General features: G+C 43.5%; 2 protein-coding genes across 2 annotated transcripts; one reads left to right on the forward strand and one right to left on the reverse strand.

Moving 5' to 3' along the window:
* The first annotated feature begins 31 nt into the window (after positions 1–31).
* On the forward strand, positions 32–13,247 carry zdhhc5b (zinc finger DHHC-type palmitoyltransferase 5b). Its single transcript, XM_041943719.1, has 12 exons — positions 32–137; positions 1,767–3,247; positions 3,765–3,886; positions 4,047–4,204; positions 5,251–5,423; positions 5,591–5,693; positions 5,819–5,910; positions 6,339–6,471; positions 8,321–8,429; positions 8,574–8,680; positions 9,547–10,469; positions 10,996–13,247. Exons 2-12 carry the CDS (start codon positions 3,099–3,101, stop codon positions 11,099–11,101), a joined length of 2,175 nt encoding a protein of 724 aa, XP_041799653.1. The 5' UTR covers positions 32–137; positions 1,767–3,098; the 3' UTR covers positions 11,102–13,247.
* tmx2a (thioredoxin-related transmembrane protein 2a) lies at positions 12,556–16,992 on the reverse strand. The gene is made up of 8 exons (XM_041943720.1): positions 16,737–16,992; positions 16,545–16,605; positions 15,981–16,094; positions 15,298–15,374; positions 14,725–14,831; positions 14,313–14,378; positions 14,041–14,170; positions 12,556–13,934 (listed from the first exon to the last, which is right to left on the reverse strand). The coding sequence occupies exons 1-8, from the start codon at positions 16,923–16,925 to the stop codon at positions 13,755–13,757; spliced, it is 924 nt and encodes a 307-aa protein (XP_041799654.1). The 5' UTR covers positions 16,926–16,992; the 3' UTR covers positions 12,556–13,754.
* Positions 16,993–17,023: the final 31 nt, after the last annotated feature.

The raw sequence follows: 17,023 nt of genomic DNA on the forward strand, positions 1-17,023 counted from the left end.
GAGACGACGAACGAGTTCCGGGATTCCGATATCGGCCTAGCAAGCAAGCTAACGAGTTTGCTAGCGGCTAACTGAGGGAGGACTGTAACGATCGATCCACACCCTACTGTCAAGACAGCTCGCCTGCTCGCTATTAGGTATGACACGTTTGTTTTACCTGCACCTTGTGGTGACTGTTTAGCTGAACGTGGTTACAGTTTTCTTGTCTGCCGTCAATGAAAGCTACTCCGCGAGTGTAAAGCTTCCATGCTAGCCAGGTAACGTTAGCTAACTCTTGTAGCGGTGGTAAAGGACTGAGCAGTGTCGCAAAAAAAACTTTCGAGGCTAGGTAAGCGCTAACTGATTACTAAGTATGGGTTGCGTTTAAATCCCTCATTATTACATCGATCTAAAAGGTCGCCGAGTCTATTAACGTTACTTAGTTTAAAAAAAGTTAACTGTCTCCCAATGAGGCTCATTGTGTTGTGAGCAGATTGTGGTAACGTTAGTTGTCTTGACTGAACCCGAGCACTGCCCTGGCCTGTTGTTTAACGCTTGGTCGATTTCAACGTATGTTTCAAAGATGAAGTGATTGTCAGCCGAATGCTATAGGTTTAAACAAGATGTCACTCAGCAGCTGTCAATGTGTCACCATTGCACGGGAATTTGATTAAATTAGCCCGGCCGGCCACTTAACGGTGTAGTTAGCTTGCGAACTGCAGATTGTTGCGGTGACATGACAGGCAAGGCTCGACATGGAGATTTTAGGATTAACATCCATTAGAGTGGGAGTGGGGCAGATGAGATGATTAACAACGGGCACACTGACTGTCTGCCTTGGCCACAGCTCTGTATTTTTGAGTATTGATGATTGTTGAGAAGAGGGGTGTGTCCAAACTATCATGTTACAGTTACTCCGGATCCGTTGCCAGTGTGTGCACACCGCTCGGACTCGTTTTCATTTGGAGATGAGGGAAATTAGTCTGATGTGTGTGTCAAAGGCGGCCACCCCCGTCACAGATCGTTGTCTCCCAGGTGTTTTGAATTTCCAGAAGTGGGAGGTGTTTCATTTGACCACCTGAGGGCATTGAGGTGACAGCTGCCTGTACAACAACAGAAGGCTGCTGAACAACTCTGTTTATGAGTAATGGTGACAAATGCGTGTGCACATAGTGTAACACAAGATTTTAAGGCCAAGTTGTTTAGTTAGTCAGCCTGATTGTTGTGAAATCAGTGAAACTTCTTTTTTTCTCATATAGTCTGCCCTGTGGCCTTCCAAGGAAATTATATTTTGACAGTTAAGCCTACAAAATAAAACCTTTTTATACATGGTATTATTGTGGATACTTCTGCTCTCCATTCTGTTATGATGTGTAGGGCCACTACTATTTATGTTATCAATTTAATCTGCCAAGTATATTCTTGAGTTATTGCCTGGTCCATAAAATATCAGAATACAATGAACATTGTAATGCCCATCACAGTTTTCTAAATCCCAAATTGACCTTTTCAGATTGCCTTTATTATTAGCATCAGGTAGGACAAAGGAAGTGGCACATCTTTACAATTGAGAAGTGGGAACAAGAGAATATTTGGCATTTTTGCTTGAAAAATGTGTTGATTACCAAAATAGCTGCCAGTTAAATTTCTCTTTGGAGATTAATAAAGTATCGATCTGTCTAGTTAATCAAATTTACTCATTTTGTCCATACGTATTTGCAACATTTGTATTTGTTTGCTTAGGTTCTGCTGCCTGACAGTGTTTTTGTTTTTGTTTTTTATTACAGTGGCATCTGACAGTTTACCCACAGAGCCAGTGGATGTGAGAAGACAGGAGGACAAAAAAAAAAAATGGACTAAAATGCATCAGACTATGTAACATCACTGCTGCACATGGCTTTGTATGAGAGCAAAATGGGAAAGGAGGTCTATTTGCAGCGAATTTGGAGGTGGGAGAGGTCTCTACACCCGGACCTGGCCAAGCGCGGTGACACCTCGGTGACTTACACGGGGCTTCTTTTTGGAATGAGTTGATTTTATCCCCATATTGACACAAAGACTGATCGGGGGCGGGGATCTCAGAAGATCCAGGGGACTCTGCTTGGCGATTTGAGCTTTTTTAGTTGTTAAGGCGAGGCTAGACATCATTTTTCAAACATTTTTGAGCCGGTTTTTTAAAGGAAATTCCAGCTGGACTTTTGTTTGATGTCAAGTAGCCCGCAAGTGGTTTATAAGTAAATTTGTTTGTTTATTTGTTTCCCCCTGCTGACTTAGTTTGAAACGCTGGAACTGTCCCTCCTGCCGCTATCCTCAGTTTCTTCCACCCACCCAGTGCCTAAATAAGCCCTCTCGGGACAATCACAGAAGTCATCAGCAGCTGCTGCGCTCAATCCTGCCTGTTCTCCTCTATGTGCTTCTGCTCTCGGCCTTCTGGCCATCCACCCACTACCTCTATAATTTTCTTGGTCTTTTCTTTTTACATTCATTTTCTCTGAGAGGCAGAATCAGAACTCAAGCACAGTGACAAGCATTAATGTAAGCACTGAGTTTTGGCAGTGGAGAGAAACCTAGATTGCTCCAATTTTAGTCGTGTGTGTGCAAGTGTCTGTGCTTCTGTGTACATGCACAGCTGTGGTAAAGTTGCACCAGTGCCAGGGAGCATTTTAAGATTAGATTTATTTATATTGTTGCACCAAATACAGTTACTTTAAAGCCATACAAAAATATTTATGAATTACCGACACATATTTTTGTATCACATTGCTCTTGTATAGTTTTGCTTTTATAAGCCTTTTAAGATTATGCACACAAATTACATATTCACAACAAGCTGTACACTTGCAAGAGGAGCTATATATTGCTAAGTTAAAAAAAAAATCCTCTGTTTTTGAGTGATTGTATTAGTGCTGGGAGAAATTTAGTGTCTGGACACAGAGAATCCCACATGTTTCCATTCAGTTGCTGCTTTGCATAGTGTTGGTTTCCAGTCTGTAGTCATGGCCCCTCCTCCCAAACAAACAACATATACGCCATTTTGACCTGGAAAGCACCCTTTACAGTAGGTAGACAGTAGATATCTACCTCTCTCTCTGTCTTCCTCTCCTCTCTCTCTGTCTCTGATGCCGGGTTTCAGTGGTGGGGGGGTTGGGGGAGGAGTAGGTGGCCCTGCTTCTGCTCCTCCCCGTCCATTTCGACCCAGCCGATATGTCCCGGTGTCTGCAGCCACCACCTTCCTCGTTGGGTCCACCACCCTCTTCTTCTGCTTCACGTAAGTATCTATCTGTCTCACTCATATGCGCCAACAAACTTTCACATAAAGCAAAGATGGTGCAGAGTTGTGTCTTTGCGTAACTAAAAATGTTTTTACATATTTGTGTTTGCTAATGGAATGTGGAAATACCCAAATGCATTATGTTTTATCTGAAGATGTGCTGATGTTTTTTGTTCACTGAGCTAACTTGCCCTCTTTTCTGCAACACTTTCACACTTTCACACAGTTCCTCAAGCACACAGCCTTTTACGTCTGGCCACTGAACACCTTTACCGGATCTGTTTTGCAGTAAACTGCCTTGCACAAAGGCTTATCAAAACTCGCTGATGGAATATTTCTTGCTTTTTGTCTTGCCAGCAAGGGCAGGGACTCGATCCTGTTCATGCAGCATCTACTTGCTGCTGTTTTTGTCTTGAGGAGACCAGGAAAATATGTCAGATTTTGACTGACTAGTAGTTACGGCAATTATATGTCAAACTGTAATTTTGTTTCCATCCTTTTTCATATTGTCCAGGTGCCCGTGGTTGTCAGAGTATTTTTCCTCTGTCATTCCCATCTACATTGCTGTGATCTTCCTCTTCACCCTTGCCAACTTCTGCATGGCCACTTTCATGGACCCTGGAGTCTTCCCCAGAGGTAAACACACAGGAACAGTGTGTACAATGCTGTTAAGAATGTGATATAACGACCGTGATCAGCTAGAAAGTGACTGAAATTTTTATTGAGTATACAGAGAGACCATGAAATCTGGTATTATGCTGATAGTAAAGCCTCATTGTGTGTGTCTTGTCTATAGCTGAGGAGGATGAGGATAAAGAGGATGATTTCCGCGCTCCGCTCTATAAGACAGTGGAGATCAAAGGCATCCAGGTGCGCATGAAGTGGTGCTCAACCTGCCGCTTCTACCGCCCGCCACGCTGCTCACACTGCTCAGTCTGTGACAACTGTGTGGAGGTACACACACACACACACACACACACAGTAGTATATTAAATAAATAAATAAATTAATTTCACAGTTGGGATGGATGATTCGAGCCCTGAAATGATATCCCTATGTTTCAGCGTATTTCTCTGATAATTATATTCTTGACGATATGACAAAATACAGAGTCCAGCTTGCCAAACATTCGGTGACACTCTGCTGAGCCAGTGTAGTTTGTCTGCTTGGTTTAGAGCTGACAATAGCAGTTGAGCTCTCCTGCCAGATTTTTGGCTCCTTTCGTGCTCACCCGGGTGCTTCTCCTTGAGGTGGTGAAGGAAGTTTTTGTATTGCCCCCTTTTGTGGTTCCAGTCTTCTTGCACTTCTTACACATCACTGTGGTTTGTTGTGCATTTGATCTTTTGTAACTAAAGCAATTCAACACTGCTACAGTCGCTCCCCTTTTGGAAACCGTGGAGCCAGTGGCAATGTTACTTTCACTTTCAGCCATGCCATTTTGTTGCTATGTGTCATGTTATGATGTCATCAAGTTGGAATATTGCCATTATAACACTATTTTTGTGAATGATACGATATGGTACACCCCTTTTTCACAGTATTATAAAAGTGAAAGTTGTACAGGGAAATCGGATGAAATAGGGTAATGCTGTGTGATAATGTAGGCTCATTTTTGCCAGTTTTTTTTTCCTCAGTGTGTGTTGTTATTGCCATTCCTATATGTTTGACTTTTTGAATTAAAACATATATTTTAAAATGAATGTATCCAAGTCTCAACAGCACTAATTCTTGAAAATGCTCCTCACATGAGTGTGCATTGCATATACCTGCGTGTGTAATCTGCCTTCTAATTTAAATAGCAAGTCCTAATTTCACAGTGAGCTTTTATAAACTCCTGTGTGACTTGACTGCTCAACCTAGATCTGTTCTATTCTTAGTCTTTTGTGTGTGAGCGTTAGAGGTGCAAATTGTCTATTCATCTAATTTTGACGTGTTGCAGTATTTACTTGTCATTATTTTCCTTTCTGCACCTTCTTGTCTGTGACCCTGTGCTCTCTCAGGATTTTGACCACCACTGTCCTTGGGTAAACAACTGCATTGGCCGGAGGAATTATCGCTATTTCTTCCTCTTCCTGCTATCGCTTACCACCCATATCATGAACGTATTTGGCTTTGGCTTGGTTTATGTCCTGCACCACCGCCAGCAGCTGGACACACCACATGCTGCTGTTACGTATCCTTCACTTGGCTCACTGCAGTCGTAAAGATGCAGAACAAATTATGGGTCTTTCTTTTCCTTTTTTTTTTTTTTTTTGCATTATGATTTTTAGTCTGGTGTTTTATTTATTTATTTTACTTTTTTGAGCATTTGTTGTAATCTTCTTGACACTCTCCTCACAGTATGGCTGTGATGTGTGTGGCCGGTCTGTTTTTTGTCCCAGTCGCTGGCCTGACTGGGTTCCACATAGTGCTAGTGGCCCGCGGTAGGACCACAAATGAACAGGTATATACAAGAGCTGATTGTTTGCATCACATTTTACATCACCGATTCCACCAGGACGGATATTTTCTGTTGTATCGTTAACGTTGGTGTCGGAATGTTTTTTCTCCTCCTCCATCTCACTGTAGGTGACAGGGAAGTTTCGGGGAGGTGTCAACCCCTTCACCAATGGCTGCTTGAGGAATATTTCACATGTGCTCTGCAGCTCCCAGGCCCCCAGGTCAGCCTCCCTCTCTCTTCTGCACTCATCTGTTTACACCCTCCTCTAACACTCTGCTCCACAATTATTCTTTTTCCACTGCCTCTTTCTTTCCATTGCTCTCTCTCCTTCCACTTTTCCATCCTCCCTCCTTTATTGTTCTCACTTGTCTGTTTAGTTCATGGTGCGGTTCTCAAACTTTTTCTGGTATGCCCCTCTTCAGAAGCCAAAAAAAGTTCATGAACCCCACCCCACAGTTTTTATCAATCATTAACTTTGATAGGGAAATTTATTGTTTATGTTGCCTACATAAATCATATTCATTCAACTTGGGTGGCTTCTGGCGTTTGATAATGTTTGTTAATCGAGCAACGTACTGCTCAGCCTGTTGTTTAATTCTTTGATCATTTGAATTAAGATTGAAAAGCATGCCCGTGTCCCTCTCACAGATACATGGGCCGGTGGCGGAGCCCTCAGGCAATGGAAGTACAACCACCATTTCTTAGACCGCCTCTCACTGAGGCCCAGTTAGAGGCCAAGGTCCTGGACAACGGCATCCAGAATGACCGACACAGCACCAGGGTGAGTGATACTCAATCTGACCATCAACAGACAACTACGTACGGTGTATTAGTGGTGCAGCTTCTGGCAGGGATACTGGCACTGCTTGCAATTCTAAAAACTATACAGTTAATGTAGATGAAATAGCACAGTCGGAACTCTCTGATTCTGCTCTTCCCCTTCATATTTGAAATTTTGAAAAAAATTATCCAATGAAAACATTCTGAAACGACCCTTAAATCTTGAAGCAAAATAATAAAACATGGGGTTTGGAGATTTGCTAGTATGCTGCAATGGTACAGATGAGCTCAATGTATGAACTGCCAGTCTTTCAGAACAACACATCAGCGTCAGCAAAGTACACAAGGTCAGTTCAGTTAAATCCCAGTCATCGACGCTGTGCCTGCTTTGTCCACACGCAGTTTTGAAGAGGTATGAGATTGTGTCTGACAGGAGGGAACACAAGTGAGAAGAATTTACTAAAAACGTGGATGGCACTTGTCCACTCAGTCTTTATGTGTCACAGCATTTCTACCATTAATGTATTTATTCTGTAACATTTAGTTTTGAGTTGAGCACCCCTGCATTTTTTGCTTGTGGTGCCAAACAGCCAGCTTGAAGGATATTTGATAAGCCTGCTGGTGAGGTCATGAGTCTTCTATTAACATGCCTGGCTGTGTTGGGCTCAGAATTGATTTAGAGATAATTGCTGGTAACAGGTCAGTTCTGATGCTGAGCTTTGGAGATGGAGAGTGGGTTTGCAAAACTGGGAACCTGCAGGACAGATTTAAAACGTCTTCCCGATTACTTTTGGGATTCAGTCCCCAAGTTGGTTAATTCAACATCCCTCTGTGCCCCTCACTGCATGTTATGATTGTGCACAGGGCCCATGTGTCCAAAGCAAAACTACCTGGTACTGACCCAGATGTGACTCCCTGCTGTGACAAATGTAGAAGAGGTGAGGCTTCCCTTAGCCACATGTCCTGGACATGTCCTAGCTTGTAAAAGATACTGAAAAGTTATTTTTCAAACCTTATCCCTGAACCTCAATTTTAACCTAGAACCCAACTGTCTGCTCGCCCTTTTCGGCACCACTGGAGAGGATGGTGTGCGCCTGACTCCAATCAAATGCTGCATGCTGTTCTTTGCTTCACTTTTGGCCAGGCATGCAGTGTTACTAACATGGAGAGAGGCTGCCCCGCCTACCCATACTCTGTGGTTGAGGGACATTGTGTCCTGTCTAAACCTCGAAAAGACCTACTGCTCAGTTTGTAACTCAGACAAAAGTTCCTGAATTTTCCGAATGTATATTTTGTTTTCTTGTTCACAATTCTGTAAAAATGTTCTTGAGAAAAAAAGTGTCTTCCCAATTTGGAAGTTTGTTAAAACAACTTTCTCAGTTTTTCACCCCATACGGGCATATAGGATGAAACATTGTGTTCTAACGTGTGACTGGCTTTGATGCTTCTATATACCAGAAGGCACACACCACATGTGTCAGTGTGTTTGAAATGTTATCAGATGCTAAAACCTTGAACAAAGTCTTATGACATTGGACTGAATAAGAAGTTATTGTGCAGCTATACTGCTGAAGTTGCAAAGTAATCTACCGCCAATGGCCAGTGCATTTTGCATTGACAGATAATATTGCATCGTGTTGCAGCAAATGTTGAGTTCAACTTCTTTGCTCGACAACCCTGTGGGTTATTTTTCTAACTGTAGCCCTCCGTGCCGGACCACCTCGTCATTCATTTCAATGATAGAGTTTTTGATTCAGTTCTGTTGTGCAGTTCTGTTGTGTGTGTCAGTCTGCACACGGCCTGTGATGCTGTATGCCTGCTTACATGACTCTTCTGTGTGTCTTTTCTAGTCCAAGAGTAGTCTAGATCAGATGGAGAGCCAGTCAGCTGATGCAGAGCCTCCACCGCCGCCAAAGCCGGAGCTTCGTTACCCTGGCCTGCCTCGTGCTGACACGGAGGGTGAGACTCCTGCACACACACATACACACACACATATATGTGGACCCTCAAAATGCAGCTGTGGTACATACGTAAACAAGCTGAATGTTTTCTATCAGCAAACGCACCTCTTTCAAATGTCACCGTTGACTTCTTTCCACGCAGAGAGCAGTTTGTTGACTGAAGCTCCACCTACGCCATCAATGTACAAGTACCGACCAGCCTACAACAGCCCAGGAAGGAACCACACTGCCCTCACACACCCCAACAAGGTACATTTCAGTTTACACTTGCACAGAACTCAAGGTATTTGGCATAAACTATTCACATAACATTATGCAGATGCTGTGTATTAAGAGTATTAACAGAACAGGCATCTTAGAGTGAAGTCAACCGCGTGTCTTTGCCTGATTGAAAACACACAGACATGTAAGACATGAAAATCAAAATATTCTACATAGCGAGCTTGTCTTAGCATTTCTTCAACACATGCTGTTTTGCTCAAATAGAAGTGAAGAGAAGCAATATCAAGCAATATCCCATAGATGACTGTAAGAGAAGGTCTAGTGGCTGATATGCCCTGCCCCTTCTAATTTCCTTTGTGGTTAATGCCATGCCCCTCTTTTTTGTTTTTACTTTAAATTGATCATTCAGTGGCCACCGGTCGATCAGTAAGTCTCAGCTAGTGTCATCTGTGTGTGTGTGTGTGTGTATCCCTTTGGTTGTCTCTGTGTGTTAGAGTGGATCTATCCTTTCCCCTGAAACTACATTTACTGGAATGTGTAGTTCATGTACTGTATGTATTTGTACTTCCATTTATGTGTTGATACACACAGTCTTTGACATGCAGTGTCAGTGCTTGTTCAAGCCAGTGTTTCCAGTCCAGTAGTGTGATGATGGAGTAGAGCACCGGTCAAGCATCCAATTTCTCCCCACCACTTGTTTTTTTTTTTTTTTTTTTTAATCTGTTGAGAACTGTTTTTGTTTGTGCTATGTTATCTATCCTTCAGGTAACATTGTAATTTTCATCTTTCTTTCTCCCCTCCCTTCACTCCTGCCTTCATCTTCATCACACTCTTCCTCCTGCTCTCCTTCTCTGTACCTTTGGTCTGTTTTTCCTCCTCTCTCCTCTCCTCAGATGATCCGTGGGGAGAGTCTTGACTCTCCATCTCCTTCCATCCTCCAGTCCAGCCGTCAGCCTAGCTATCGCTCGGAGCCGAGCAGCCTGGACAGGGCCACAGTGGTGGGGGGAGGTGTAGGGGCGCGCAGGGGGGGAGGGGACAGAGGTGAGGGCCCCGGAGGCCATGGCGGGACTGCTGTGGGGATGTCGGGGGGCATGTCAGGTTACTCCCTGACTGGGCGCTCCTACACCTCCTACCCATCCTCTCTGGTTCTGTCCACTGGCGGCTCCCGCTCCTCCAGCCTGCGCTCAGCGCACACGGCACATAACCCGCTGGCCACGCTCCAATCGGAAGGCACCACAGACACCAGCTACAAAAGCCTGGCCAATCAGACGCCTCGGAATGGCAGCCTGTCCTATGACAGCCTGCTGACGCCATCCGAGAGCCCAGAGTTCGAATCAGCTGCGCATGAGCTGTCGCCACAGAAGCCTCATGCTCTGTTTCCCTCAGCGACGACAACAGGCCAGCCTGAGGTGGTGTCAGCCAGCACCCGGCTGCAGGGCTACACATCGCCCTTTCTCTCAGCTCAGATTGCCCAGCAGAGGGAGGGGCAGCTGCTCCAGGGCTCTGCCACTTTCTCTTCCCCCCATAGGGCCTATCTGCGTGCCGTCAGCCCGCCCCCTCCCTCCTCTGGGCCTCCTGAGATCCAGCACCTGCTCCATCATAACCAGGACTCTTCTTCCCGAGCCTCTCGTAACCCTTCCTCCTCATCCTCTTCACCTGGGGTACGCTCACTAGAGCCCCCTGTCTCCCCGCCACCTCGTGGCCTCTCCCTCGGCAAGTCCCATTCTTACACTGCGGAGGCAGGGCCTCAGCACAAACCTCGGCCCACAGGAGGAGGCGCTGTGCTGGGAGGGGGAGGAGGGCAACAGGCTCCACAGTGAGTAGTGATCCGTCGCCAGATCCGTCAGCCTGCTACTCTTCCTCCTCGCTCTCCTTTTCCTCCTAATCCTCTTCTTCTTCCTCCCTGGTTTGTGTCAGCCCTCCTCTTCCTCCCTGATCTGTGTGAGTCTTCCTTTTCCTCCTTTACAGTTTACAGCCAGTCTTTGCTTGTTTAGTGTTTAACAGTTGGATGTGTGTGTGGAAGTTGTGTTGGTTCAGCCAGTGGAATGTGTGCACTAGTGTTAACAGCATGCCAGTATGTGTTAAGCTCTGTGAAGGCATGCCTAACCATGCTGTTATTTACTTCTGTCCTCCTGCCTTTTCTGTCCCAGTCCTTTTTTTTACTAAGTATAGTTACCAAATGCCTTACAAGATCAGTGGTAGAGAAACATTTTGCTGTTTGTGCTTGTTCATGGTTTGTTTTTGAAATAGAACCACTCACCTCCACATCCATTTATCTCTCCTCATCCCTAATCTCCCCCAACTCCCCTTCCTCCTCCCCTTCCTGATGGCTGTCCAATTAGATCCACCTCTCGCCCAGTCTTGGCCAATCACACCACATCCAAACCAGGGGGCGGGGTGAAGAAGGTGACAGGCGTCGGAGGGACCACTTACGAGATATCGGTTTGAGTGACAGGCATCCTTCATGGTCTACCACAAGAAGATAAAGGGGGAAAAAAGTCACTGGACTACTTCCACTTACCTGAGCTGGATATTATTCACGACTGCAGGCCCCTGAAAAGTGACTGTTCTCAGCTGCAACAGACTAAAGGAGCAGGCCTGTCCGGTACCCACTTTGTTATCTTTTTAACGCCACTGGCCACTCTCCTCTGCTAGCCTTTCAGATTTGAACAAAGAAAAACAGGGGACGCTGGTTAATTTTTCACAGGATGAGTTTGTCTCCATTTAGCAACTTTGTGAGCCATAGGCTGATGTGACTGTCTCACCTCGGCTGGGTACAGATATGTCTATAGAACACACATAGCTTCTCAATGATTTGCTGTTTTTCTTTGGTACATTAGCACACAGAGTATTGACCACCGTGTCCGACACTTAAGAAAAGAATGGCCTTGATCCATCGATGTAGAATTTTAAGAGGGAGGATTTAGGACTGTTGACCAATAGAAACGTCATCTTCTCCTCTCTCTGAATGGACCACACAACCTGTGTATCGATGAGAGTCATGAAGAGAAGAGTCCAACCTATAAACCCAGTATCATTTAAGTTTTATAAATCTTTTTTTTTTTAATATTGTTTTATATAAATGTATAAAATCTTGCAGATTATTATTGGGTCAAATTGTCAGGTATTGAAGATGACTGTTGATGAGGGTGGCAGGTGTAGTGTCTGTAATCATGAAAGCGATTTCAAATCAGTTGCCTGTTTATATTTAATGGCTGCATCAGCCACTCATGAGCTCTTGCTGGATTTGACATCGTCCAAAGAGAATGACGATCCGGTGGCGGACAGCTGAAGTGGCAAACAATTGAGCTTCACATTTGAAAGCCACAAAGAAATTTTGAATCACAATTGCAGCACAAGCTTCTTTGTGGAATGTACGCTTGTAACGTTTATGCTAGAGACATTATGCAAAATCTGTTTGTAGCTTTAAGATCATTGTATGTCTTTTTTGCTGTTTTTTTTTTCTTTTTTTTTCTGTAATGTTTTGTCTGTGAGTCAGTCAAGATGCTAGCAGAACTTTATACCTTTAACAGATGGCCAGCCAAATAGGGGCAGCGGGGGAAGGGCTTATTTATTTCACCAGACAAGACATCCTTGTAGTTTTGGACACAATTTCAAACCAGTTTCTCTACCAGTTTGTTCTGATATTGAGCAAAAATGGAAGTATGATTTTTTTTAATGGAAAAAAAAACAACTTATAAATGAAACTGTAAATGTGATATGCCACTGAATAGATTTTTAAGGAGGGACTGGTTTGGAATTAGGTATTTTTTGCCTTGAAACCATTCATAGTGAAGCAAGCGCATTTTCATTTTTTTCTATTGGTTTTTATTTTTTACACTTTTCTGTTAAAAAACAGGCAGATTAGATTTTTTGTATTGACTTGCTCATTAAAAAAAAAAAAAAACTTCTGTAAAGGTACCGTTCTCTTTTTAAAACTCAATTCATGTTGAGAAAAGAGCAATTAGAGGAAGGGAAGTGTGTATTTCAGTTTGTGTCTTTCATGATTGGGCATTGCAGTAAAGGTTTTATTTTTTTAATTTTTTTTCTATCAAGGCCCACAGTAGTATTTGCAGTAGAATGTCAAAGCTGGCTGAATGTAGCACGTCTTTGGGGGAAAAGTACACACTTGAAGCACACAAGTATCATCATTTAACCCAAATGACAGTGTTACGAGTTTTCAACCCTCCCAGGCTATGTCTTTGGTGTGCATGTGATTTTTGTTTGTCGTGCTGAATGCTTTACTGGCGTGCATACTTGTGAGAATATTGTCAAATGCCCACCTGGTTCATGTGTGGGTGGAAACAAGAAAAGAAGCATCATTAATGGCACAAGCAGCCCTCGTATGGAGATTGAGAGAACCTGTGTTACCTTTCTTCCTGCTCTGGCCAAAGATGGTGGCCACTGAACAATTTGAAATTATGTGGGTAGAGTAAGTATCCTTCTATGTGAGATAAAATATTGCTATTGTGGGCTGTGATGAATGGAACGAGTTTCACAAATATCTGTAACGAGTACATTAAATACATTTCCAAAATGGCCTTATAAAGAATTTTTAAAAAGATGTCTTCTCAGAATAAAAAGGTCAAACTGATGAAAAACTGAAAGTGTCATGAATCTCAATTGTGCACAATGTTTTTGGTTTTTTTTTATTTCCGTTTTAGCTCTCACCTTTTGCTTTGGCTTTGAAATATGAGACATCAGTAAACACTCAAGTTGCAAAATACAGGCAGCAGTTCACATGCAGTGATGAGATGTTGCTGAAAGTAGGCAAAAAACAATCATTACAAAAAAGGCATTTGTTCTCAAATAACTTACGGTCTGTAATAAAATGTCCCCTAATCATTGCTCAGCTTTGGCGTGGCTGCGTTCAAGTCGCACTGCATCACATCCAGTCAGACAAGGAAAACCTCCAGCTGGTCCAGCTTTTTTGGGTATTTATTTGCCACAGTAAAGACTTTGCGTAGAGTTGACATCTAGTAGTGGTTGAATCTAATTTCCTCTCTCCGATCCTTAATATGCTGGATGTTGCAGTAATGTAAGGCATGGCATTGTCATAAGAACAGGACAGACTTTGTGCAGCCCCTCTCAGACATTCTCTTCACTGGTCCTTCTTGCTCTCCGTGGGCTGCTCTGGGTTGTTGGTTTCAGGAGGGAGCTCGTTGCTGCCTTCCTCATACTGAGAGCCGTTCTGCTCCTCTTCCTTCAAACCTCGACCCTTGTTTAGCTTTTTGGATTTCTGGAAGAGCTCGTTGAGGTTAAACTCTCGGATAATGTTCTCCTGGGGATAAAATATGCTTTACGTTAGCATCGGTGTGAATGTGAGGCTGTCTCAAGCAACACCTACTCAGTACATAACTCCATGTGTTTATTACAGATAGACTTACCTCATTGAAGGTCCAAGATACAGCTCTCCCTTTATTGTCCACCATTGGACGTCTCATAATTTCCCGACCTCCTTGGAAAAGCACCAATGAGGGCAGCTGCTTCGCCAGAGGAGAAGTGCTAACCTTGTACCTGTTGAGAAATAATTCATGGGACAATCACTGCCTGCGCTCACAGAATCAGTCAAAAAAAGCATAAACAATGAGTGGCATTACAATTACTGCTACATTATAAAAGACATGTGCAGAATGGCAGAGCAGAGAAAGTGACTAACGTCTGTGAAACCTCTCCATAGCGTCCGATGTCCACCTTCCCAAACCTGAGGCCAGCACAGTTGTACCTGCAGAATGTAGGGAAAAAAACATTTGGGCATCAAAACTGAAATCTTGACCAAATATCCAACAAGCACATTTGACTTAGAGTCTTCTGCAGAACTGCTCATTTTGATTAAAGTCTAACCTTAAAAGTATTCAATTTGGACAGAAATACATGCTTTCAAAACAATATAATGACACCAGTGTCTGCAGTTTATAGTCAAAATTGTGTATTTGTCCAGTATCTTGTTTCAGCCAGTCACAGCTACATATATATCTGTTCGCACCAAAAATGATTCATTCATCCTGACTGAGGCACTTTAGTCCTCAGTATCGTGATTACTGGCATGCTTGTATTTACTTATCTCTTACTTGAGAGAAAGGTCTGCAAAGACGGGAGCGAAACACTGGCAGTCAGAGGACCAGTTGGCGTAGAATTCAACAATCCAGGTGACACGGCTGTCTTTCTGCAGCTCCTCCTAATGACTCAATGACACAACAGTAGATCAACATCTCCATTATTCACACCCACTCACCTCCAGGACCGGGCAGTTAGGGAGGTCTGTTTTAATATTTCAATTTTTTATATTTCAATATTCATGATTAATTGGCTTAAAGCTATTACAATGGGCCAACCATGTTTGATTTTAAAAAATGCAAACAAAAAGCTACAAAAGTTTACATTGTGCAATTGATTAGAACTAAAAGAAAACAATCTAAGAAGCTCACTTATTTATGTTGTTATTATACGTGAATACTTGACTACCCTGGGAAAGAGAAATAATAGACCCAACAGACTGAGATGAGACTAATTCCCACCAGTTGTGTTGTTTCAAAGCTTTTACTTAACATATCAGACACCTGAGAAACAGCTGTACGTCCAAATACTCCTTTTAAACCATGAAGACAACTGCAATTCATCATAGTCTGTGGAGAAACACTCACATCTATGGTCTTGTCACTGAAGTATGTGATGTACTCTGGGCCCATGTAGAGAGGCGGCTTACAGGTCATGACGAATGCTGCAGACAAAGCATGGATAAACAGATAAGTTTACATTTTCCCAGTGGATGTGTGGGTTTCACATTTTCTGAAGCTATGAAAATCTCAGCTCAGGTTAATAAATATACACTAAAACCCTAAAGGCATTGATTGAAGTTTAAGATGTATTATTCAATTCATAATGCATCCATAATACAGTGGATTAGGTGCTCGGTACAAAAATAAAATAGAAGAGTATCATTCCATCGAATTCCGTAGAAAGTAGGGGCGAATATATAGATCCAAGTCTACATTTGGCTCTAATAAGGTCGTGTGTCGCATGTGAGGGTAACCCATAGTGTTTTATTGCAAAATGAAAATGACAACCTCTGCTAACATTAGGGAAAAAGAGCAGATGTGCTATTTCACACAACAGATGCCACTTATTACTGAGTCTGCTGAGTAATATGACTATTACACCAAATGTGTGAGTTTTCATCTCTGCTAAACAATTTCCTGAGGGATACCCTGCATCTGTTGTGGTGCTACTTAACAGCAAGAAGCATATTTTAATCGTACAGTTCCCTCTCCATGACTTTAATCAGGATTGGGGCAGCATTCGCAACAAGGGTTATAAGGCCACTGACCGACACACAGCGACAGGTACAGGATGCCGAGCCGAATGTCCAGCCTGAAGAAGAGGATGACGTTGGCCACTTTGCTGAACAGGAACAAGTTGCCTATGTGCTGCTCCAGTGTGACTGCGAGAGAGAGGGCGGAACAATGAAGGCAGGACAGGATGACACCTCCACAAGGTCAGAGGAAGGCTGGATAACACTGTAATGTTTACACAACAAGGCAAAGATCTTAGTAGACCACTCGCTGGGTGTGGCTTGGTGCAGGGGCTTCTCATGTTGCTTCAAGTCAAGGATTTTAATCAGTCACTCATTAGGTTTGGTTGAAGTTTAACAGTTACACATTATAGGACACACATACCTACGTTGAACACACTCACATAACTGTCTACAATGTAGGTTATGGTGGTTCCCTGCTCCCAAACTGAGCATCACTGGTTTGGTGTAGGCCACTTCTGATGATGTGACCGTTTGCAGTATAAACAAACACTTGTCACGTCATGACATCAGTTGGTTTACACATAGACAAATGTATACTGTGTGTGTGTGTGTGTGTGTGTGTGGTGGCTTACTTACTTGCTCTCCTGTTCTTCATCATCACTATTGCACTGAGAAACATGAGAATCTCCAATTCCCTCTGTACAAAAAAAACATACAACGACTTTGTCATTAGTGAGTAAATGAGCTAACTCCTCTTCCAGCTGCTAACTCAGACCCCCACCATATTTAGCAGCGGGCAACACTATCCCCACCACGCTGCGTGCTCACCCAGTCAAAGTCGCAGGAGTTGCCGTCCTCCCGCTGGCTCGCCAGGTGCTCGCACAGACCGGGAGCCTTTCGGACCACCAGAAAGGCGACGGTCATGAGGAACGAACCGATATAATACGGCTTCAGCAGCCATTTGTATATCTGTGGTAAATGGTACAAGAAAGTACAGAGCCCTGTGATTAAACCCATGCTGGCAGACACGACTGTCGACCACGACGAGTTTGAGCAAGAATGACAGCTGAAGTACTTGACCAAGCTCCTGGACCTGACTGCGCATGCGCTACATA

The sequence above is a fragment of the Chelmon rostratus genome, chromosome 9, assembly GCF_017976325.1.
Source record: "Chelmon rostratus isolate fCheRos1 chromosome 9, fCheRos1.pri, whole genome shotgun sequence".
Classification (NCBI taxonomy): Eukaryota; Metazoa; Chordata; class Actinopteri; order Chaetodontiformes; family Chaetodontidae; genus Chelmon; species Chelmon rostratus.